Source organism: Bubalus kerabau, chromosome X (genome assembly GCF_029407905.1).
Source record: "Bubalus kerabau isolate K-KA32 ecotype Philippines breed swamp buffalo chromosome X, PCC_UOA_SB_1v2, whole genome shotgun sequence".
In the NCBI taxonomy this organism is placed as follows: Eukaryota; Metazoa; Chordata; class Mammalia; order Artiodactyla; family Bovidae; genus Bubalus; species Bubalus kerabau.
In genome coordinates this window covers 92,597,439-92,622,352 of record NC_073647.1, presented here as the reverse complement: position 1 = coordinate 92,622,352, position 24,914 = coordinate 92,597,439, and the positions used below count along the sequence as shown (strand labels likewise).

The 24,914-nt window shown below is 38.0% G+C and overlaps 1 protein-coding gene, 1 non-coding gene and 1 pseudogene across 5 annotated transcripts in view; 1 reads left to right on the top strand and 2 right to left on the bottom strand.

Annotated features, from left to right (window-relative positions):
• Nucleotides 1–24,914, bottom strand: part of PHKA1 (phosphorylase kinase regulatory subunit alpha 1) — a 177,519-nt gene that overhangs the window by 37,933 nt on the left and 114,672 nt on the right. For 3 of the 4 annotated variants that reach the window (XM_055563628.1, XM_055563626.1, XM_055563630.1), the window contains 5 exons: nt 11,431–11,509; nt 9,347–9,513; nt 6,724–6,900; nt 4,792–4,883; nt 4,286–4,425 (listed from right to left, as the gene is read on the bottom strand). In XM_055563628.1, coding sequence (XP_055419603.1) covers nt 4,286–4,425; nt 4,792–4,883; nt 6,724–6,900; nt 9,347–9,513; nt 11,431–11,509 — 655 coding nt within the window. The remainder of the gene's footprint in view (nt 1–4,285; nt 4,426–4,791; nt 4,884–6,723; nt 6,901–9,346; nt 9,514–11,430; nt 11,510–24,914) is intronic. The other variant, XM_055563629.1, reaches the window with a different exon arrangement.
• Nucleotides 11,534–23,164, bottom strand: LOC129638898 (60S ribosomal protein L31-like; annotated as a pseudogene).
• LOC129640524 (U6 spliceosomal RNA) lies at nt 22,796–22,902 on the top strand. Its single transcript, XR_008708880.1, has one exon. It is a non-coding gene; the product is annotated as a U6 spliceosomal RNA (small nuclear RNA).

The following is a 24,914-nucleotide window of genomic DNA, read 5'->3' as shown; positions in this document are numbered from 1 at the left end:
GCTGATACTTTGTGAACAGAGTACCTTACCTTAAAGGAAAAAGAAAGGAACAAAGGTATCAATGTAATAATTCTCATGTGTTTTTTTTGGTAGTAGCATATAACAAGTTTTAACAGTTGGTACATGGATAGCTTGTATGAAAGGGGTAGTCCCTCACAGCATCAGACTGTCAGGAGGCTTATGTAAGGCATAAGTTCTACCATCCACAACAGGAGGAGGGCAAGGAAACTCCCAGGGAAGAGAGGAGGAGGGGGTTACATGTCTAGGTATATACCTTAGTAGCACCATGAGGAGTTGCTAGGTTAGAAAGCTCTGAATGCAGCAGTGGTTTGGGATACTCATGGCCCAGGGTTTATCTCTTCTTAGCAGATGCAGGATGAATTTTGAGGAGGATGCAAAGCAGATAGGCCCTAAATGGCTTAAAATATGTTTGGGCTATTTTTAATAAAATTGGGTATGTAAAAATTCAACTTTGGTGCTGATGGGCTTTTCAGCTTCCTTGTTTACTCATTAAACACTATAATCTGATGGAAACAACATAGGCACTGGAGTCATACAGTTCAAGGGGACTTCATTATCAACTAGAGAGGTTGAAAGTCCCAGATCCTTACCTAGCCTTCTTTGACACTCCCTGGCAGTGAGGAAGGTGGAGCAGAAGTTTGAGCTTCCCATTCAGCCTTTGTTGACAGGAGTAGCACCACAGATTTTTCTCTGGGGCTTGGGTGGAGTAAAGTGGTATTGTCTCAAAGATGTCTGTCTTGCTAGGATGCCTTTTCTCTGGTCTTGCTAGGGTGCCTTTTCTCTGGTCTGGGAAAAATGGGTTTTCCTTAGGGTTTTTGTTGTCTGTGCTCACTGGTTGTCCTTTTTAGGCTGATGGCTTCTCCAGCACCCAATGAGGAAACAAAGAAAACCCGGGGATGTTACCACCCTGTCACTCTTCAATCCTGAGGTCCTTAGCCAATGTGCCTTCTTCTCTCTACCTTTTGACATCTTGTTACATTTGTTTTATAAATAATGTCCTCCTGTACTTAGCAGGAGGAACAGAGAGAAATGCATTTACTCTATTTTGTCTAGAACCAGCAATTCCACTGTGGTTACATTTAAACCAGCAATTCCACTGTGGTTACATTTAAAGAGATTCTTAAAGGCTACCCACTCCAGTATTCTGGCCTGGAGAATTCCAATGACTGTATAGTCCATGGGGTCACAAACAGTCAGACACGACTGAGTGACTTTCACTTTCACATTTTTTAGAAATAGTACTGAAATATTTAGGGATAAAAAATCAGAAACACAGTACGTCAAGGCTGTATTTTGTCACCCTGCTTATTTAACTTATATGCAGAGTACATCATGAGAAACGCTGGGCTGGAAGAAGCACAAGCTGGAATCAAGATTGCCGGGAGAAATATCAATAACGTCAGATATGCAGATGAGACCACCCTTATGCCAGAAAGTGAAGAAGAACTAAAAAGCCTCTTGATGAAAGTGAAAGAGGGCAGTGAAAAAGTTGGCTTAAAAGCTCAACATTCAGAAAATCAAGATCATGGCATCTGGTCCCATCATTTCATGGCAAATAGATGGGGAAACAATGGAAACAGTGAGAGACTTTATTTTTCTGGGCTCCAAAAATCACTGCAGATGGTGACTGCAGCCATGAAATTAAAAGACACTTGTTTCTTGGAAAAAAAGTTCTGACCAACCTAGATAGCGTATTAAAAAGCAGAGACATTACTTTGCCAACAAATGTCCGTCTAGTCAAAGCTATGATTTTTCCAATAGTCATGTATGGATGTGAGAGTTGGACTATAAAGAGAGCTGAGAACCAAAGAATTGATGCTTTTGAACTGGGGTGTTGGAGAAGACTCTTGAGAGTCCCTTGGACTGTAAGGAGATCCAACCAGTCCATCCTAAAGGAAATCAGTCCTGAATATTCATTGGAAGGACTGATGCTAAAGCTGAAACTCCAATACTTTGGCTACCTGATGTGAAGAACTGACTCATTGGGAAGACCCTGATGTTGGGAAAGATTGAAAGCGGGAGGAGAAGGGTGAAAGGTTGTTGTTGAACGAAAAAAAAAGACGCTGGGATTCTTGGCCCCCAGAAGAGAAGAATTCAATCTGGGGCCAGAGACAAGGCTTGATCGCTCAGAGCTTTTGCGTAATAAAGCTTTATTAAAGTATAAAGGAGATAGAGAAAGCTTTTGACATAGGCATCAGAAGGGGGCAGAAAGAGTACCCCCCTGCTAGTCTTCAGCTGGATGTTATATAGTCACTAGCAGTCTGTTAATAAAAGAAAGGAATGTCTTAAAACTCAGAATGGCACTAGGCCCCTCACCCATAAGATGCATTTTGGGATAATCTTGGCACCAAATGGTTCATCCTGGGCCATAAAATGATTAACTTGAATCTTGAAGAAGGGCAGATCACCATACAAATAGTTTTATTTACATAGATTAGGGGAACAATATCTGAGTATAACATACTGGTTTGTCAAGTAGCTTCTGAGCCAAGAGGCGGAACCGACTTGAAGACAGAGTTTGGGGTAAATGCATAGTACATTAGCATAGCTTAAGACAAATATTTCCATGAGAAAAAGGCATTGGTTATCTCTAGGTTTGAGAATAGTTAACTTCAGGTGAAACCAGGTGTCATTATGGCAACACAGTATTTTAAGAGAAACCTCCTTTTAAATTTGTATAGAGAAGGAAAAAATATCGCTAGTTTGTTTCCTCCTGCCGCTTAAGAGAGATAAAAATGTCTGACACTTGCAGGCTATTTCCTCCGTTTGGAGACCCCTGGCCTTCCTGCCTGTTACCCACTCAAGGGGACGACAGAGGATTAGATGGTTGGATGGTATCATTGACTCAATGGACATGAGTTTAAGTAGGCTCTGGGACAGGAAATCCTGGCGTGCTGCAGTCCATGGTGTCACAAAGAGTCAGACATGACTGAGTGACTGAACTGAACTGACTTAGGGATAAAGTGATAAAATGTTTGGTATCCTCTTCAAAATAATCCAGGAGGAAGAGAGAATGAGAATATAGATGGGACAAGATTAATCATGTGTTCAGGCTGGGAGATAGGTCTAAAAGTATTCATCACACTATTCTCTCTACTTTTTTATAAGTTTCAACATTTCTATCATCAAAGTTACTCTCCCTCCTCTGTGGAGGATGGGTTGGAAGAGAACTAGATCAAAGCAGAAAGTTGTTAGAAAACTGTAGCAACAGTCCTAGGGAAAGACAAAGGCCTGAATGAAGACAGCAACAGTAGAGATGCAAAAGATAAATATTTAGAGATAAAACTGGACAGACTTGATGATTAACTGGATATGGGGAGAAGACTTGATGATTAGGTAAGTGTTAGTTCCAACAATAGAGATGGAGAATTGACTCATAGAATGGAGTCATAGAAGTGACTCCATTTTTGATATTTGATTGTTGACTGCTTTCAAGTTGTACAACTCCCCTTTCCTTTCCAGCCTCCATCTGGGCAAGTTGATAAGAAAGTCTGAGTGTTATCTCTTTGGTGCCATTGAGAACAAACCCTCATCCAAGCCTCACCTCCGAATCAAAATAAAATTCCAAATCCAGCCTCATTCTTGCTTTTTAAGGGCTAACTTGACAGCCTGTTCCTCTGTCCCCAGAAAGTTTCATTATGTAGGTAATAAACATTTCACACCCTTCTGGTATGTGTGTGGCATCATCAGTCTCGATATCCAAACCAAATTAGGGGAGGGCGGGGCTCAATCCTCCCTCTTCAGGGTGTCAACAACATGACTACATGAGGAAGAACAGGTTATTTTGTTGGGGGTTCTGGGAGGACAGGAGAATGGAGTTCAATTTGGGCATACTGAGTTAGACATACCTAGATAAGATGTACTTCACAGAGGGTGCCTGACACATAGCAAACACTCACTAATGCTAGCTTCATTTTCCTGTAAGCCTCCATATTCTTACTTCTTTTGAGTTACAAATTTATTTACCTGTAGATTTTTTTTTAAATAATGGAGGCTTATGTGATTAGTGACTTACTATGGACCAGGCATTGTATAAGAGACTGCAGATATTTTATTTTGTTTTAATCTTCATAACAATTCTATGAGGTAGGTATAATCTAAATTTCAAAAATGAGGACAATTGAGACTTTGAAGTTATACAGCAAGTAGGTTGCAAAACTACTCAAATCCGCATCAGTGAGACTCCAAAGCTGTGCTGTATTTACTATACTATAATTCCTTTCTACACAAACATGAAAGTAGATTGATAATTTCCACAACTTACTTCATAGTATATAGCATGTAGAGGATATCAGCTTGCTCTTGTAAGCTGGAGGTCTCTTTTAACTGTAAAACCAGTGCTTTGAAGTCCACTTCCCCAGAGTGGTCTCTAGGAAGATGTATTTCTACACGAACAGAGGGAACCTTTAGTTTGAGAAAAGACAAACAAACAAAAAAATTCCACAAGTGCTTACCTTAAATAATGCCCTAGAGTGTTGATCTTTTCACCTCTAAAACTTTCCCATAAGAGTTCCCTAAATTTTGACAAAAAGTAAAGCAAAAACAATGACACCTTCAGAATGTATGCAACAGCAATCTAGTTTTCTTAAGTCTGACTAGAAACACTTCCTCATTTAAAAAGTGAACTAAAAAGGACATATGTTTTCACCATGGTGGCGTTTTCCTTACTGCTAGTTACTAGCAGAAACCATAATGGCTAGTTCAATCATTTTCTGTAAGAATGGTAGTTTTGCAAAAAAGGTGATAGAAATATCTCCTGTGTAAATTTACCTGGTCCTCTTGTTGGGGATGAGGTGAATCAAGTAAGTTGAATGAAGGCCGGGAAGCCTGAAATATCTTTGTAGGAAGATACATATGGACATCTGCAAGAGGTTGACATTTATGGAAAAGCTTAGATAATTAAGAGATTAATAAAAATGCACAGTTGATCTCAACAATGAAGTTACATATGGGTTAGTTCCTTATGGAACAAGAATGGGAAATTTACCCTTTCTTGGTAATTGCAAAGAAAAGATACATGAAGGTCAGATAAATCAATGGATATTTGATCAATTAATAAACATATTTTGAATAGAATATCTAGAATTATAGCATCAGCTGGACATATAAGATGTTAAATCCTATGAATGTAATCAATACCACAATGGAGCTATTACTGACATTTTAAAAGAATACAGATATAACAGAAAGAACCCAGTTACATTTTATATTTTCCAGATTCTCCTAGGAGAATATCTGGCAGCTAGCAGTTAGAATTCCTTGAGAATACATAAATGAATGACCCTATCTAGGAAATAAAAAAATGTAGTGGCTGATCAACTTTGAGATATTTTAAGATTTTTACTTACAGTTCATTGTTGAAATACTTACCATAACCTCTAAGGAGAGATTTTCTTGCCATTTTGGCCATTTTACAGATACAGAAAGTGAGATACAGAGCCCAAATAACTGTTTAAGCAAGTAAGTAGCAGAGCTGGGAATTAAGCTCAAGTTTCCTAATTCACAATCTAGAAGTATAACTTAATAAAGCTGAAGTCTTTGCACAAGCCCTTTGTCAAGGAAGCATAGACAAATGCTATATATGCTAGGTTTTTCCCTTTTCTAATTGTTAAATGATTCTCCAGTGATCATGTTTAATATTTTTGGTTAGTAATGGTCAATAAAATTTTAGACAGTAAAAGCATGCATCTCATTCTTGTCATCTGTGAAATGTTAACATTTAGGTCCTCTAGGTGTGGCCAATGAACCCTTCTGTCCCTTCACATGCAGCTACCATACAGGTACTGAACACTCCTAGGAACTATGACTACTTCTGGCAATGTGTACTAGAAAAGACATCCTCCACCGCAGATACTACTGAGGAAGGGTAGTGATCCTGGGGAGAAGAATCGCAAAGTTGTCAAATAATGATACTGTAGTTGACAAACAGCTCTATGCTGCTGAAACAACTGACTGTATAAGTTACAGCTGGCCTAAGGAGCCAGATGTAGCTTACTTAAGGCAGAATATTTCCCTATCATTGCAAGATTATCTTGTAATAGTCTGCAATGCTTTCTCTTTAAACAAAATTATTTCCAAATTAGTAAATTTTCCAAAGGATGAAAAAATTCTTTTCGCCTTTTAATACTTTGATGTTAAAACTGAATATGCTCCATACCTCTTGTCCTGTCTCTTCCTTCTATGTAACTAGATAAACCAGACTACCTAGCACTGCTGCTGCTGCTGCTAAGTCACTTCAGTCGTGTCCGACTCTGTGCGACCCCATAGATGGCAGCCCACCAGGCTCCCCTGTCCCTGGGATTCTCCAGACAAGAACACTATACTATAGCAAAAAGTGAAAAAGTGAGTGTTGGTTACTCAATCATGTCTGACTCTTCCAGGCAAGAACACTGGAGTGGGTAGCCCTTCCCTTCTCCAGGGGAGCTTCTTGGCCCAGGGACTGAACTGGGCTCACCTCTGTTGCAGGTGGATTTTTTTTACCATCTGAGCCACTAGGGAAGCCCTATCTATAGCAAAAGTATACCCAATTATTAATTTCACAAATATTTGAGCATCTAATATATTCTAGATCCTGTTTGAGATGCTGAGGATAACGCAGTGAACAAAATAAAGTTCCTGCTTACACTGTAATAAACACCCCACCCCCATCCTGGGCTCGACGTCATCCTGTTCCTGACTCTAGTGAGTCATGGCATTACTCACTCTGTACATGCAGCTCCTTGGCCTTGGTCACCAAGGACATTAAATCGCAGGTTGTTTGCACAGCAGTTCGGAACCGATTTAGCCCTCCCTTCTGTGAGGTAGGGGCTAGTTTAGGATGGGGAGCAGTGTGTGCCAAAAGGTGATCTAAATAACGAGCAACTTCATCACCAGAGTGAGCTGCAAGGTTAGTGGGGAAAGGAGGGAGAGAAAAATAAATAAATATTTTAGTAACTTCACAGTCTACACCACCAAACAGAATGACTGGCTCCTGTGCCCACACTATAGCACCAGAAACATGTTTTAGCTCATGGGGTAAAAAAAAAAGTTTGTGATCATTTCACAATCTTTACTATTCAGAAACCATGGCCATTTACCAGGCTCCACCTATTCCTCAACCTTGTTGAGATAATACTACTTTTAGGTCCTGTGAAAGTAGTTTGAGCTTATTATAGACAAGGTGGAGCATTTCATGATCTATGTATGTGTATGTGATGGTAATGTTGGTGGCAGTGGAGGAGGAGGAGAAGCAGGAGTAGAACAGGGCCCTTTGAATCTCCCTGGTATGAGGAAACTTGTGGAGAAGGGCAAAAATCTTCCACTAAACATGGAGCCTAGCTGAAAACAGATTCCACAAATGGCAGCTACTATGGTTAAAAAAAAAAAGGAAAAAACCCACCAATCTCCATGTGGCACTGGTACAAAAAGAACTACTGACCACATGTTGGTCTTTTTAGTCACTGCCTTCATTTATTAATCAAATATTTATTGTCCACAATGGACCAGGTGGTGTACTAGGTGCTGAGGTTTCAGTGGTGGAGAAGACAAATATGGTCCTTATTCTCTGGGGTTCTCCCTCTTCCCTACACCTTCTGTAACATTATCTCTGATTATGGATAATAGAAACAAAAAAACCATATTCTGTGGATGTTTAACATTTCAGATTTTACATGAACATTTGTAGTTGGAAAAGCCCAGTGTTTGGATCAATACCAAAGTTTGCTATATCAGTCATGCATCATCTGGATTTTGGTCATCTTTGGGGATTTCTCCAGTTGTATTTCTGTTCTCTGACGTGACTAATGGGAACTAGCAAAACTGCAAGAGTGGACCTCACACTCAATGACATCTTAATGACAAATATTATAACCTTGATTATTATAATCTAGACACTTGAATGGAGGATTAGAAAGATTATGGTAGGGATGGCAAGCAATAGACATGTCCATTGTGAGGCGACCTCACACTCAGTGACATCTTAATGACAAATATTATAATTTTGATTACAATCTAGACACTTGAATGGAGGATTATGAAGAATATGGTAGGTATGGCAAGCGATAGACATGTCCACTGTGAGGCCACCAATGAGTAAACCCAGACAGAAGAAAGTGACTAAGATTGTATAATATCAAACTTAATAAAACATATCATTAAAAAGATATATTTAAGAAAGTAATCTGAGAGAATGAGTGTTATAGATGTAAATTACAACTACCTATGGAATAGCAAACAACATCAGTATATGATCAAAATAATGATTTTCAAAATATTTGGTTTTCAAAATATCTCAGCTTATGCCAAGATAGATATCATGACTTTGGATATTAATGATAACATGAAATAACCTTGTATTTAATGTACTCTTCAAACAAAGAAATTCATACTATTTTAGATCTTATGAAAACAGTGAATTAAATGGTACTTAGGTGAGTATATACTGAACCCAATGAGAAAACAGTCCTTCTGACTGCTAGTGTGCTGGTTTATTGTATATAAGATTATGCTTGCTAGCTCATTGAGGAAAGCTAATTTATTTATTTTTTTCTTCTTTCCAACATACCACTATTAAGATAAAGAAATTGGCTGCCTTAACATACAGGTTAACAGGCAAATACCCAGACAAAGAAAGTAGGCAGACCATGTTTTACATAATTAAAACAATAATTCATTCCCATCAGCCCTTTCTCTCTTTGGGATTCAAATAATGTAATGCTTGCCCTGCCTAGGTCAGCATTTTAATACTTAAAGAGTGTTTTTCAGGCATTTTAAATTTATCCCCTCACGATACTATCTCACTATATCATCTTTGTATGCCTAGAAGCCAATTATATTTTATTCTGCTTTATTTGTCTAGTTTGTAATATGAAAGCTATAGGCATACAAAATCAGTTTTTTCAAACTATAGAGACCTTCCCAGAGTTTCTGATGTGTCCCTGTAATATTCTATATAACCCTAATGGAATTTCATATTTTTGTGCTTTTTAATGTCAAAAAGCAGTATGTACATGTCTAGTTTTCCTACTATATACTTGATTAAATATCTCTCATTCACCACTGCTTCCATCTATTTTTAAAGCACCAGTCATTTTATGTACCTGGGATAGAAGCCTCTCCTAACCTTAATAAGGGATAGTCCAACTCTATACTCCACAATCACCACAGGGATATTAGACCAGAAACCAAAGGTAAGTAGAAGTATGAAAAGTGAAGCCAGACAATAGTAGAAATCTAGGTGTATTAAACGGGAATGAGACTGCTGGCAGTGAGAAATATTAAGGAGGATGCTCAGTACTACTTTGTGTTCTTGTCCAGCAAAGCCAGTGAGTTTATGAAGCCTCCTTACCATTACGGGATAAACCATAGCCATTAATCCAGTCACCAGATTCCAGCTCATTATCATAGTCATCATAATCTTCACTGTACAGTTTACCCTCAGGTCCAGGATCCATGAAGCTCAAATGTGTGCAACAAGATGTTGTCAAAAACTCTGACAATTTACCTGTTTGAATCCTGAAAAGAGGGTAAATAAAACACAGAAAATCAGAGGAAATTCTTTTTAAAACAACACAGTTTAGCAGGAAAAAAAAGATACCTGAAATGTTTTGTTGGGGGATTACTAACGTTTATACATTAGTACAAATTTTTTAAAGTGAAAATTTACAGCCCTCCTAGACATTGTGTAGTATAGGTTAGGGTACCATGTTAATAAAGACTACAATTATGGGTTCACAATCCACCAGCAGATCAGTTTTTCTGTCTTACACTGCCACACACTATGTTGTTAACTATGCCGAACATGTGGCAAAAATTTCCATTAGCTGCAAGATAAGCTAGGACAGAATGAAGATAAATCATCTCAAATTTGTCATATCATTTCAAAAAATACTCAAAAAGACCATTTTGAAAAGAAAAAACAGTATCTGACAATTTTAAGAATTATAGTAGATTGTAAATTATATTCTTCCCTACTTATAAAGCCAATTGCAAAACTCAAACCCAAAGGGAAACCCAATAGTACTGATTTTTAAAAGAAGTCCAACTTGAGGGGGCTCCCAATGACCAAATCTTATTATGAACACTGAAATAAACAATGGAATGGAGCATGACATAAGAATAAAATAAGAATCTATGACTATGCTGACAATAAAGCTACAAAATAAATGGGGTATGGGAAGCTTTTAAAAAAATTTTATGTTTTACAGAAAGATTCCAACTAGTACATGTACAAAGAATGCTAGAAACACAGAATTTTACAACCACATTTTACAAAACACAGTCATTTTACAACCACATTAATAATAACTGATTCATCAAAGGAAGCTAAAGCCATTTAGTCAAAGACTGTTAGAGAAAGGATAATGGAGTCTTGAGTAGAAGATTATGAAGAATATGGAGAGAAGCACTCTCCTTATGGAAGGGCTGGCAAACAATAGACACATCAGTTGTGAGGTCACCAATGAGTAAACCCAGACAAAGGAAAGTGACTCAAGATACCATTTTAACCAAATCGAGAGGCATTCTGCAAAATAACTGACCTTTCTTCAAAACTACAGTGAAAATTGTCATGAAATATTAATGAAAGGCTGAGGGATTGTTCTAGATTAAAAGACATCAAAGAGATATAATAACTAAAATACAGTGAGTGACTTTTTATTGGATCTGGAGCAGGAACAAAGCTATGGGAAAACATTATTGAGACAACTGGGTAATTTTGAATATGAACTCTGTAATAGATTCATATCAACATTAAAATTTCTGAGTGTGCTGATTATATTGTAGTCATTTATGAGAATGCCCTCTTTCTTAGAAGACAGAGACAAGTATTTAGGGTTGAAGAGTCATGATACCTCCAATTCTCACACACTTTAGCAAAAAAAGTGTGTGTGTGCACATATGTATGTGTGAGACAGGGAGAAGGATAAGGAACAAGGGAGTAAGGGATGGAGCGTAGGAAGGAAGGGAGAGAGACAGCACACAAATGGGACAGATGTTAATAACAGGTGAGTTGAGGGAGGGTAAATAGTATTCAATAAGATTCTTGCACATCTGTGTCTACTTAAAATTTTTCAAAATAAAAACTTAGGGGAAAAAAAAAAGAAAAACAGTCAGAATTGAATAGTCCAACAACCTTCTTTTCTCCCTCCTTCCTTCCATTCCTTCCTTTCATTCTTCCTTCCTTCCTTCCAGAGTAAGTTTCCTGACCCGCTGAATTTATGGGGTATAGGCAAGGAACAGGGCGAGGAAAAATTCCAACTCTTCTCTGCAATATTAAATTCCTTGATTCAATCTATCAAATACCAGGCCTTCAGAATACGATGGGTACATGTTGTTAAAAGACACAGAGAAAGGCATCACCAGTTTACCATTACTATACCCAGCATCCAAACTTCATTACATTTCACTAAAGAGTGCATAGAGGTCACATACCTTGCCCCACCAAAATATCCATCCTGCAATTTTCGGAGTGCTGCCAGGATACTTGAATTCAAGCTGGTTCCATCTTCATCTTAAAGAGAATTTTAAAACAATCTTTGTGGTTTTAACTTTGAAATAAAGGAAATCCTTCAATTATTTCAAACCAACTTTCTGGTGGTAATGGTACAAATGAGACAATCCTCACTGACCATTCTCTATTTCAACAATTCATCTGAGAGCCAATAAAGCTGCAGAATGGGAAATGGTAAAGGATGATGACCAAGAGATGAGACTTCCTCAAAAAAGATAGTATTTTATTTATTATAAGTACTTAGCACATTGCCTGATTGCAGAGCATGGAATGACTACTGAACGCTGACAAGAATAACAGCAACAATTTGTTGAATGTTATGTGCCAAGTACTGCGCTGAGCATTTTATATATTATCTCATCCAATGAGCCTTGGTTTTTGTGTGTGTATGTGTGTAGGCATAAAAAATATTTAGAAGGCTAACAATTATCTGATTTTATGTGAAGGGGATTATACTACACATATTCTTTTGTGATCCAATTTTTCTAACTTATTCTTTGTAAAAGCTAAAAATGATTCCATAAGAGACACTTAGACTGTTGTATTATAAGCAACACTGTAATGCAATTTTTCTATTATTTCCTTAGGATAAACTCTTACAAGTAGAACTGTTAGAACAAAGGAAACACAAAAACTTTTATAGATTGCCAAATTACACAATAAAAAAGTTGTGCCAATATTGCCACCATCAGTATATAAAGTATCCCCACATCTATAACAATAATGGCATTGATAATCTTTTTAATTCTTGCTTATCTGATACATTAAAATGACATTGTTTCATTTTTATTACTAGTAAGATTGAGCATGTTTTCATATATATACTGGCCATTTGTATTTCTTTTATGAATAGCTGTGCATGTTCTCTTCCCTTTTTTTTGCTATTTGGAAACTTAAAAAAAATTTATTTATTTTTTTAATTTGTGGAAAATTGCTTTACAATTCTGTGTTGGTTTCTGCCATACAACAATACAAATCAGTTATAATTATATATATATATATATATATCCCTTCCCTTCTGAGCCTGCTTCTCCTCCCCCCACCCCACCCCTCTAGGTCATCACAGAGTGCCAGGCTGGGCTCCCTGGGTTATATAGCAACTTCCCACTTGCTATCTGTTTTACACATGGTAGTGTGTATATGTCAATGCTACTTTCTCAATTTGTCCCACCTTCACCTTCTCCCACTGTGTCCACATGTCCATTCTCGACTAGGTTCCTCAGTACCATTTTTCTATATTCCATATATAGGTGATAATATATGATGCTTGTTTTTCTCTTTCTGACTTACTTCACTCTGTATAAGAGGCTTAAGGTTCATCCACTTCACTACAACTGACTCAAATTTGTTCCTTTCTATGGCTGATTAATATTCCATAGTATAAATGTATCACAACTTCTTTATCCATTCATCTATCAATGGACATCTAGGTTGCTTCCATGTCTTGGCTATTGTAAATAGTGCTGCAATGAACATTGGGGTGGGTACATGAGCCTTTTAGAATTGTGGTTTTCTCAGGGTATATGCCCAGTAGTGGGATTGCTGGGTCATATGGTAGATTTATCCCTATTTTAAAAAACCAATACAATATTGTAAAGTAATTAACCTCCAATTAAAATAAATAAATTTATATTAAAAAAAATGAATCTCTATATTGTTTGCCATAATGACTGTATCCGTTTACATTTGAGGGTTCCCTTTTCTCCACATCCTCTCTAGCATTTATCGTTTGTAGATTTTTGATGATGGCCATTCTGACTGGTGTGAGGTGATAGCTCATTGTAGTTTTGATTTGCATTTCTCTAATAATGAGCAATGTTGAGCATCTATTCATGTGTTTGTTAGTCATCTGTATGTCTTCTTCAGAGAAATGTCTGTTTAGGTCCTCTGCTCATTTTTTGACTGTGTTGTTTGTTTTTCTGATATTGAGCTGTATGTGCTGTTTATATATTTTAGAGATTAACTCTTTGTCAGTTGCTTCATTTCCAGTTATTTTCTCCCATTCTGAGAGTTATCCTTTCATCTTGTTCATAGTATCCTTTTCTGTTCAAAATCTTTTAAGTTTAATTAGGTCCCATTTGTTCATTTTGGTTTTTATTTCCATTAATCTAGGAGGTAGGTCAGAGAGAATCTTGCTGTGATTTATGTCAAAGGATGTACTACCTATGTTTTCCTCTGAGAGCTTTATAGTTTCTGGCCTTACATTTAAGTCTTTAATCCATTTTGAGTTTATTTTTGTATATGGTGTTAGGAAGTGTTCTAATTTTATTCTTTTACCTGTCGATGTCCAGTTTTCCCAATACCAATGATTAAAGAGACTGTCTTTTCTCCATCGTATATTCTTGCCTCCTTTGAGTACTCTTGCCTGGAAAATCCCATGGGCGGAGGAGCCTGGTGGGCTGCAGTCCATGGGGTTGCTAAGAGTTGGTCAAGACTGAGAGACTTCAATTTCACTTTTCATTTTCTTGCATTGGAGAAGGAAATGGCAACTCACTCCAGTGTTCTTGCCTGGAGAATCCCAGGGACGGTGGAGCTTGGGGGGCTGCCGTCTATGGGGTCACACAGAGTCGGACACGACTGAAGTGACTTAGCATAGCATAGCATAGGTGTTTGGGTTTATCTCTGGGCTGTCTAGCTTGTTCCATTGGTCTATAGTTCTGTTTTTGTGCAAGTACATACATATTGTCTTGATGAGTGTAGCTTTGTAGTATAGTCTGAAGTCAGGAATGTTGATTTCTCCAGCTCCATTTTTCTTTCTCAAGATTGCTTAGGCTCTTCAGGGTCTTCTGTGTTTCCATACAAACTGTGAAATTTTTTTGGTTCTAGTTCTGTGAAAAATGCCATGGTAATTTGATAGGGATTGCATTGAATCTGTGGATTGCTTTGGTAAGTATAGTCATTTTGAGAATATTGATTCTTCCAATCCAAGAACATGATATATCTCACCATCTGTTTGTGTCATCTTTGATTTCTTTCATCAGTGTCTTATAGTGTGCTGCATACAGGTCTTTTGTCTGCTTAGGTAGGTTTATTGGTAGGTATTTTATTCTTTTTGTTGCAGTGGTGAATTCAATTGTTTCCTTAATTTCTCTTTCCCATTTTTCATTGTTAGTGCATAGGAATGCAAGGACTTTCTGTGTATTAATTTTATATCTTGTAACTACTAAATTCATTGATTAGCTCTAGTAGTTTTGGGTGGTGTTTTTAGGGTTTTCTGTGTATACAAACAGTGCATCTGCAAACAGTGAGGGTTTTACTTCTTTTTCAACCTGGATTCCTTTTATTTCTTTTTCTTCTCTGATTGCCATGGCTATGACTTCCAAAACCATGTTGAATAATAGTGGTAAGAGTGGGTACCCTTGTTTGTTCCTGATTTTAGAGGAAATGCTTCTTTCATTTTTTTGCCACCGAGAACAGTGCTTGCTGTGTGTTTGTCATATATGGACTTTATCATGCTGAGGTAGGCTCCTTCTGTGCCAATTTTCTAGAGAGTTTTTTAAAAAATCATAAATGGGTGTTGTATTTTATTGAAAGCATTCTCTGCACCGAGATGATCATATGGTTTTTATCTTTTACTTTGTTAACATGGTATATCACATTGATTGATTTGCATATATGGAAGAACCCTTGTATCCCTGGGATAAATCCCACTTGATCATGGTGTACAATTCTTTTCATGTGTTCTTGGATTCTGTTTGTAGAACTATACTGAGGATTTTTGCATCTATGTTCATTAGTGATATTGGCTTGTAATTTTCCTTTTTTGTGGAATCTTTGTCTGGTTTTGGTATTAGCGTGAGGGTGGCCTTGTAGAATGAGTTTGGGAGTTTCCCTCCCTGAGCAGGTTTTTGGAACAGTTTGAGCAGGATAGGTGTTAGTTCTTCTCTGAACTTCTGGTAGAATTTTCCTGTGAAGACATCTGGCTCTAGGCTTTTATTTGTTGAAGATTTTGATCCCAGTTTCAATTTCAATGCTTGTGATTGGCCTGTTCATATTTTCTACCTCTTCCTGGTTCAGTCGTCAAAGGCTGTACTTCTCTAAGAATTTGTCCATTTCTTCCAGGTTGCCCATTTTGTTTGCATATAGTTGTTCATAGTAGTTTCTTATGATCCTTTGTATTTCTGTGTTACCTGTTGTAGCTTCTCCTTTTTCATTTCTAATTTTATTGATTTGAGTTTTCTCCCCATTTTTCTTGATGAGTCAGGCTAATAGATTGTAAATTTTGTTTATCTTCTCAAAGAACCAGCTTTTAGTTTTATTGGTCTTTGCTATTGCATTTTTCATTTCTTTTTCATTTATTTCTGCTCTGATCTTTATGACTTTTTTTTCTTCTACTAACTTTGGGGTTTGTTTGTTCTTTTCCTAACTGCTTTAGGTGTACAGGTAGATTATTTGATGTTACTTTGTTTTTATCATGTAGGCTTGTATTGCTATAAACTTACCTTTTACTGCTTTTACTGCATCCCACAGGTTTTAAGTTGTAATGTTTTCATTGTCTTTTAGTTCTAGGCATTTTTTGATTTCCTCTTTGGTTTCTTCATTGACCTCTTGGCTATTTAGAAGCATATTGCTTAGCCTTCATGTGTTTGTATTACATTTTCCCCTCCCCCTTGTAATTGATATCTAATCTTATAGCATTGTGGTGAGAAAAAATGCATGATACAATTTTCTTAAATTTACCAAGGCTTGATTTGTAACCCAAGATGTGATCTATCCCAGAGAGTATTCCAAATGCACTTGAGAAAAATGTATATTCTGCCATTTTTAGATGGAATGTCCATAGATATCAATTACATCTATCTTGTTCAATGTGTCATTTAAAGCTTGCATTTCCTTATTAATTTTCTGTCTTGATGATATGTCCATTGGTGTGAGTGGGGTGTTAAAGTCCCCCACTATTATTGTGTTAATGTTGATTTCCCCTTTTTCTTTTTTTGATTTTTTTTTTGATTTCCCCTTTTATAGTTGTTAGCATTTGCCGTATGTATCAAGGTGCTCTTATGCTTGGTTAATATATATTTGTAATTGTTGTATCTTATTCTTGGATTGATCCCTTGATCATTATGTAGTGTCCTTCCTCATTTCTTGTAATGGTCTTTATTTTAAAGTCTATTTAATCTGATATGAGTAATGCTACTGTTGCTTTGATTTCCATTTGCATGGAGTATCTTTTTCCAACCCCTCACTTTCAGTCTGTACGTGCCTTTGGGGTCTGAAGTGGGTCTCTTTTAGACAACATACATAGGGGTCTTGCTTTTGTATCCATTCAGTCAACCTGTATCTTTTGTTGCAGCATTTAATCTATTTAAATTTAAGGTAATTATTGATATGTATGATCCTATTACCATTTTATTAATTGTTTTGGGTTTGATTTTGTAGGTCTTTTCTTTCTTTTGTGTTTCCTGTCTAGAGAAGTTCCTTTAGTATTTGTTGTAGAGCTGGTTTAGTGCTGGTCAATATTCTCTTAACTTTTATCTGTTAAGTTTTTCATTTCTTCATCAAATATGAATGAGATTCTTGCTGGGTAGGCTAACTTTGGTTGTAGATTTTTTCCTTTCATCATTTTAAGTATATACTGCCACTCCCTCTGGCCTGTAGAGTTTCTGCTGAAAGATTGTTAACCTTATGGGGATCCCCTTGTATATTACTTGTTGCTTTTCTGTTGCTCCTTTATATATTTTCTTTGTGTTTGATTTTATTAGTTTGGTTAATATGTGTTTTGGTATGATTCTTTTTGGGTTTATCCTATATGGGACTCTCTGGGTTTCCTGGACTTGGGTGGCTATGTCCTTTCTCATGCTAGGGAAGTTTCCAACTATAATCTAATCTCCTCAAATATTTTCTCATATCCTTTCTTTTTCTCTTCTTCTTCTGGGGCCCCTATAATTTGGATGTTGGTGTGCTTAATGTCCAAGAGGTTTCTGAGATTGTCCCCATTTCTTTTCATTCTTCTTTCTGTATTCTGTTCTATTTCAGTTATTTCCACGATTCTATATTCCAACTTACTTATTCTTCTTCTGCTTCAGTTATTCTGCTATTGGTTCCCTCTAGTTATTTTTTATTTCAGTTATTATGTTGTTAATGGTTGATTCTCTGTTCTTTATTTCTTCTACGCTTTTGCTAAATGTTTCTTGTATCTTCTCAATTCATGCCTCCATTCTATTTATCTGTGCTTCCATTTTATTTCTGAAGTTTTGAGTCATCTGTACTATCATTACTATGAATTCTTTTCCAGGTAGACTGCCTATTTTCTCTTCATTTGTTTGATTTGATGTTCCTTGATCTGCTGCATGTTTCTCTGTCTTTTCATTGTGTTTAATTTTCTGTGTTTGAGGTCTCCTTTATATAGGCTGCAAGATCATAGTTCCTCCTACTTGTGGAGTCTGCTCCTATTGTGTGGGTTTGGACCAGTGCTTTGTGAAGGTTTCTTGGAGTGGGGGGACTGGTTCCTGTGTTCTGGTGGGTAGAGCTTGATGTTGTCCCTGTAAAGGGCAGTTTTGTGCCCAGTGATGTGTTATGGGACTTGGTATGACTTTGGGCAACCTGTCTGCTAATGGGTAGGGTTGTATTCTTGTTTTGCTAGTTGTTTGGTGTGGGGTGTCTGGTGCTGGAGCTTGCTGGCCTTTGGGTGGGGCCAGATCTTAGTGTCGTGATGCAGGCCTTTGGGAGAGCTTTCACTGATTAGTATTCTATGGGGTTGGGAGTTCTCTGGTGGCCCAATGTCCTGGACTTGGGTCTCCTGTCTCAGAAATTCAGACCCGACCCCTTGCTGGAGCAGCAAGACTTCACAAGCCACAGAACACAGAAGGGATAAAGAAAGAAAGAAATAGCAGAAAAAATAAAACCAACCTACAAACAAAAAAGAACAGATAGACAAAACCCCAACACAAATGGTAAAAGCAACATTAATCAGACAGGAACACACAAATAAACTCACAAACTCACACTCACAAAAAGAAAATAAACAAAAGAGTAAAGAGAGGAACCAAAAAATAAGACAGCAATCAAACCAATAAATGAATCCATAAAAGAAAACAAAGACTAAAAACTAGAGTAGCAAAAATGCAAAACCAAAAACATGGAAAAAACACAATATAATGAAAAGATGTAGAAATAAGAGGAAAATAAAATAAAATGAATTAAAAAAAACATTAAAAAAGCAAAAAGTAAGTAAAAAATAGAAAGTAAAGGATTAATAAAAAGAAACAATGATAGAACTAATGAAAAAATATATATACATACATACATGTAGAGAGAGAGATAGTAAGAAGAACGTTATTCTGTGATGTCAGTTGTCCTTATCACCCAATGTGCTCCAGTCTATCTGCCTACTCAGGAAATCCTTCAGTATTTCTAGGAAGGTCTCTGGATCTGCAGCGGGCACTGTGGGGTCAGCTCCTACTTAGATCTGGCCTTATTCTAGCTTGTTCTTGCTTCCAAAGTCCCCAAAAGCCCACAGTCTCAACTTAATTGCAGAGATTTAATTCACTGCACCTGCTGCTGCAGGAATGAATTCCTTCCTCTTCTTTGGTCACATAGTCCCTGATGCTCTGCTTTGGTTTTGGCCCTGCCTTTGCTTGTAGGCCACCCCCCAGAGTCTTTCCTACCCAGAAAAGATAGGGCAAAGGCCCTAGTTTATTAAAGCTCACTTGTTCAGTCAGGCTGCGGGGAGAGAGGGGTATGGCAACCACAATTGGGATGAACAGGGAATGCCTGTGGTGGTAGAGACCTGCTGGATGTTGCTACATTCTGAGGAGGTCATGTGCTCCCCCAGCAGAACTGGCCCCAGGCTGTGGGTCCCTAGGAAGAGCCAAGCTGCATAGGCTCCCAGGAAGTTGTGGGTAGTGACCTGTGCCTGTTCTTAGCTTGGCAGCTGATGCAGCAGCCATCATGCCTACCTTTGGGGTCACAGACACCAGCCCTGTCTTGCCCCTCACCTCTGGCACTCATGCCAGCCATGGCAGTGGCAGGTCTGTAGGCGTGGCCCACCTCTGAGGTCTCAGATTGCAGCTGGCTCGTCCCACCTATGGCACTCATGAAGGCTGGGTCCTGCAGTCTGGGAGCTTGTGGAATTAGAGGGTCTGTGGAGTTAAAGGGTCCTGCAACAGTGATCAAGTCTTGCATCTTTGCCAGACCCAGGCTTTTCACTGGACTCATTCAGCTGTGTCATACTAGCCACCTCAGAGCATCTTCATGGCAGTCAACCTCAGTCCTCTCCCTTGGGGTCTGACTCCTGAAGCCTGAGCCTCAGCACCCAGCCCTCAGTTGCTGCGGTGGGCATGCAAACAACTTCTTGGCTGGGAAGTGCTGGCCGGCACTGATCTCTGTGCCAAATTCTCTCTGTTTTGTCTTCCATGAACTTGTTTGTGTGCTCTCTGTGCTCTCCTCTGAGCACAGAGGTTCTGAGGTTCTGCCGCTCCCCCTGACCCCGCCCATGAAGGGGTTTCTGAATGTGAGAAACTTTTCCTCCTTCACAGCTCCCTCCCCGAGGTGCAGGACCCGTCCAATTTTCTTTGTCTCTTTATTTTCCTATTGCCTTTTTCCTGTTACTTTATGTGGAGTCTAGCTTGCCTTTTTGGAAGTCTGAGGTCTTCCACCAGGCTTCAGCAGGTGTTCTATAGGTGTTCCAGATGTAGATATATTGTTAATGTATTTGTGGGGAGGAAGATGATCTCCATGTCTTCAGTTCAGTTGCTCAGTCGTGTCCGACTCTTTGCGACCCCATGAACTGCAGCATGCCAGGCCTCCCTGTTCATCACCAACTCCCGGAGTCTACCCAAACCCATGTCCATCGAGTCGGTGATGCCATCCAACCATCTCATCCTCTGTCGTCCCCTTCTCCTCCTGCCCTCAATTTTTCCCTGCATCAGGGTCTTTTCAAATGAGTCAGCTCTTCACATCAGGTGGCCAAAGCATTGGAGTTTCAGCTTCCGCATCAGTCCTTCCAATGAACACCAGGATTGATCTCCTTTAGGATGGACTGGTTGGACCTCCTTGCAGTCCAAAGGACTCTCAAGAGTCTTCTCCAACACCACAGTTCAAAAGCATCAATTCTTCGGTGCTCAGCTTTCTTTCTAGTCCAACTCTCACATCCATACATGACTACTGGAAATACCATAGCCTTGACTAGACGGACCTTTGTTGGCAAAGTAACATCTCTGCTTTTTAATATGCTGTCTAGGTTGGTCAGAACTTTCCTTCCGAGGAGTAAGTGTCTTAATTTCATGGCTGCAGTCACCATCTGCAGTGATTTTGGAGCACAGAAAAATAAAGTCAGCCACTGTTTCCACTGTTTCCCCATCTATTTGTCATGAAGTGATGGGACCTAATGTCATGATCTTAGTTTTCTGAATGTTGAGTTTTAAGCCAACTTTGTCACTCTCCTCTTTCACTTTCATCAAGAGGCTCTTTAGTTCTTCTTCACTTTCTGCCATAAGGGTGGTGTCATCTGCATATCTGAGGTTATCGATATTTCTCCCGGCAATCTTGATTCCAGCTTATGCTTCTTCCAGCCCAGCGTTTCTCATGATGTACTCTGCATTTAAGTTAAATAAGCAGGGTGACAATATACAGCCTTGACGTACTCCTTTTCCTATTTGGAACCAGTCTGTTGTTCCATGTCCATGTCTTACTCTTCTGATATCTTCACCCTCTCTTCTCGAAAACATTATTTGACAAACAATGGTTAGTTCTCATCCATATAAACTGTTTGTAGATTTTTGAAAGTGGTGACAGATACATAGGTAATCAATGCATAGAAGTTATTTGGTGAATCTTCATTGCATTTTCTGGACAAGTGCACATGGATATGATACTGGACATTCCTTATTCCTCTGGTCGAGACAGCTTTGTTGAGCCTGGTGTCAATGCCTACATCTGGAGTTCCCATCTCCTTCATGGCAAATTTCCAGGTTTCTTTGAATGCCTGAGGAGCATGCTTCTTGAAATACACTCCATGAATATGCTAGTGAATGCGGATAGTGTATTCTCTGTTCACCACCATTTAATGGTGGATTGTCCCTTCTTCTCACCACCCTTCTTTGCAGGAGCCATTCTTCTGGGCTTGGGTTGGGAAGCTCTTTTCCTATGTTTTAAATAATCTTTCCTTTTTCTCAGTTGATGTTCAAGGGCTGTTTATGCTTTGTGATTATTACCCTTTTGTCCATCATATGAATGGCAAATACTTCACCTACTTTATTATTTGTCTTTCAACCTCAACCACACTTCAGTTTTGTATAAAATGTTTAGAAAAAAAGATTTATATTTTCATGTTTTAAAATTTGTCAGTTTTTCCTTTTTGTGTCTTGCAAAGCATAGCCTTCTTCAGTCCAAAAATCTCAAAAACATTCTACCATACTTTCTCCTAATACCTTTATAGTTTTTTCTTGTTGCTTAGCTTTTTAATCTAGTAAGAACTCAATTTTGGATAAAATGTAATGTACAAGGCTAATTGAATGGTTTTCTCAAATGTATTTATTTATATTTTTGCCTCTATTTGGATTGCTATCTTCATTATTATTGTAATGCCAATGGATATATTTTCTCTCATTATTTTTAGTTTTTTAAAGATGCAGTTATTCTTGTACACTTTCTCTTCCACATGCAATATAGATTCAACCTGTTCATAAAAATTTGTCTCTTTATTTTAATTTGGAATTCACTGAACTGACAGAGTAATTAGTTAATTAATTTTTTGGGTGCTGTTAGAAAAAAATTTTTTTAATTGGAAGATAATTGTTTTACAATGTTGTGGATTAATTTAATAAGAATTGACATCTTCTAAAAAAAGAATAGATATCTTTTCAATATTAACTATTTCCATCTAGCAACATGGTATGTCTCACTAGTAATTAAAATCTTCTTTTATGCTTTTCACTAGCTTTATAATTTTTTTACATAATTTTATGCATATTTCTTATTAAGCTTATTCTTATATTATTTACTTTTCCAGAAAGCTTATTCTTATATTATTTACTTTTCCAGAAAACTTGTCAATTTGTTCTAGATTTATAAAATTGTAGTTGATATTCTTTTATAATTTTTAAAGCCTCTTCCAGTTGTTTCTATACCCCCTTTCTCATTCTTAATATAATTTTACTGTCTATGTTTTTCTCATTATTCTGAAGTCTACTTTATTACATATTAATATGGCCACCTCTAATTTTTTATAATTAATTTTACATGGTATATTTTCCATTATTTTTATTCTAGTCTACCTATATTGTTACATATGAAGTGAATTTCATGGAGACAGCATATATGTGGGTCATTTTAAAATCTACTCTGGTGCTCGCTTCGGCAGCACATATACTAAAATTGGAACGATACAGAGAAGATTAGCATGGCCCCTGCGCAAGGATGACACGCAAATTTGTGAAGTGTTCCATATTTTTGCTGGGCATACACACTGAGGAAACCAGAAGGGAAAGAGACACATGTACCCCAATGTTCATCGCAGCACTGTTTATAATAGCCAGGACATGGAAGCAACCTAGATGCCCATCAGCAGATGAATGGATAAGAAAGCTGTGGTACATATACACAATGGAGTATTATTCAGCCATTAAAAAGAATACATTTGAATCAGTTCTAATGAGGTGGATGAAACTGGAGCCTATTATACAGAGTGAAGTAAGCCAGAAAGAAAAACACCAATACAGTATACTAACGCATATATATGGAATTTAGAAAGATGGTAACAATAACCCTGTGTACGAGACAGCAAAAGAGACACTGATGTATAGAACAGTCTTATGGACTCTGTGAGAGAGGGAGAGGGTGGGAAGATTTGGGAGAATGGCATTGAAACATGTAAAATATCATGTATGAAACGAGTTGCCAGTCCAGGTTCGATGCACGATACTGGATGCTTGGGGCTGGTGCACTGGGACGACCCAGAGGGATGGAATGGGGAGGGAGGAGGGAGGAGGGTTCAGGATGGGGAACACATGTATACCTGTGGTGGATTCATTTTGATATTTGGCAAAACTAATACAATTATGTAAAGTTTAAAAATAAAATAAAATTAAAAAAAATTGCTATGAATAAGAAAATGATCTAAAAAAAAAAATAAAATCTACTCTGTCAATCTCAGTCTTTTAATGGGTGTATTCAGGCTATTTACAGTAAATGTAATTATTGATATGTTAGGAATAAGTATGCCATTTTTACTTATTGTTTTTTGTTTGTTTCTCTGTTCTATTTTCTTCTTCCTGCCTTCTAAAACAAAAGAACTTCATTTTGATTTATCTATAGTGTTTTTACCTTATTGCCTTGTATAGACTTCTATTGGGGCTCAGCTGGTAAAGAATCCGCCTGCATTGTGGGAGACCTGGGTTCAATCCTTGGGTTGGGAAGATCCCAGGGATAAGGGAAAGGCTACACAGTCCAGTATTCTGGCTTGGAGAATTCCATGGATGATAGAGTCGGACATGACTGAGCGACTTTCATTTTCACTTTCATAGACTTCTTAGTGGTTACTCTAGGTATTAAATAGTATATAAAAACATCAGTTCAGTTCAGTTGCTCGGTCATGTCTGACTCTTTGTGACCCCATGGACTGCAGCACACCAGGCTTCCCTATTCAACACCAACTCCCAGAGTCTACCCAAACTCATGTCCACTGAGTCGGTGATTCCACTCAACCATCTCATCCTCTGTTGCCCCTTCTCCTCCCACCTTCAGTCATTCCCAGCATAATGGTTTTTTCAAAATAAGTCAGTTCTTCCCATCAGGTGGCCAAAGTATTGGAGTTTCAGCTTCAATATCAGTCTTTCCAATGAATATTCAGGACTGATCTCCTTTAGGATGGACTGGTTGGATCTCCGTGCAGTCCAAGGGACTCTCAAGAGTCTTCTCTAAGACCACAGTTCAAAGCATCAATTCTTCGGCGCTCAGCTTTCTTCACAGTCCAACTCACATCCATACATGACTACTAGAAAAACCAATGCTTTGACTAGATGGACCTTTGTTGGCAAAGTAATGTCTCTGCTTTTTAATATGCTGTCTAGGTTGATCAGAACTTTTCTTCCAAGGAGCAAGTGTCTTTAAATTTTGTGGCTGCAGTCACCAACTGCAGTGATTTTGGAGCCCTGAAATATAAAGTCTCTCACTGTTTCCCCATCTATTTGCCATGAAGTGATGGGGCCAGATCCCATGATCTTTGTTTTTTGAATGTTGAGTTTTAAGACAGCTTTTTTGTTCTCCTCTTTCACTTTCATCAAGAGGCTCTTTAGAGTCACAGATGTATAGAACAGTCTTTTGGACTCTGTGGGAGAGGGCGAGGGTGGGATGATATGGGAGAATGGCATTGAAACATGTATATTATCGTACGAGAAATGGATCGCCAGTCCAGGTTCAATGCATGAGACAGGGTGCTCGGGAGTGGTGCACTGGGATGACCCAG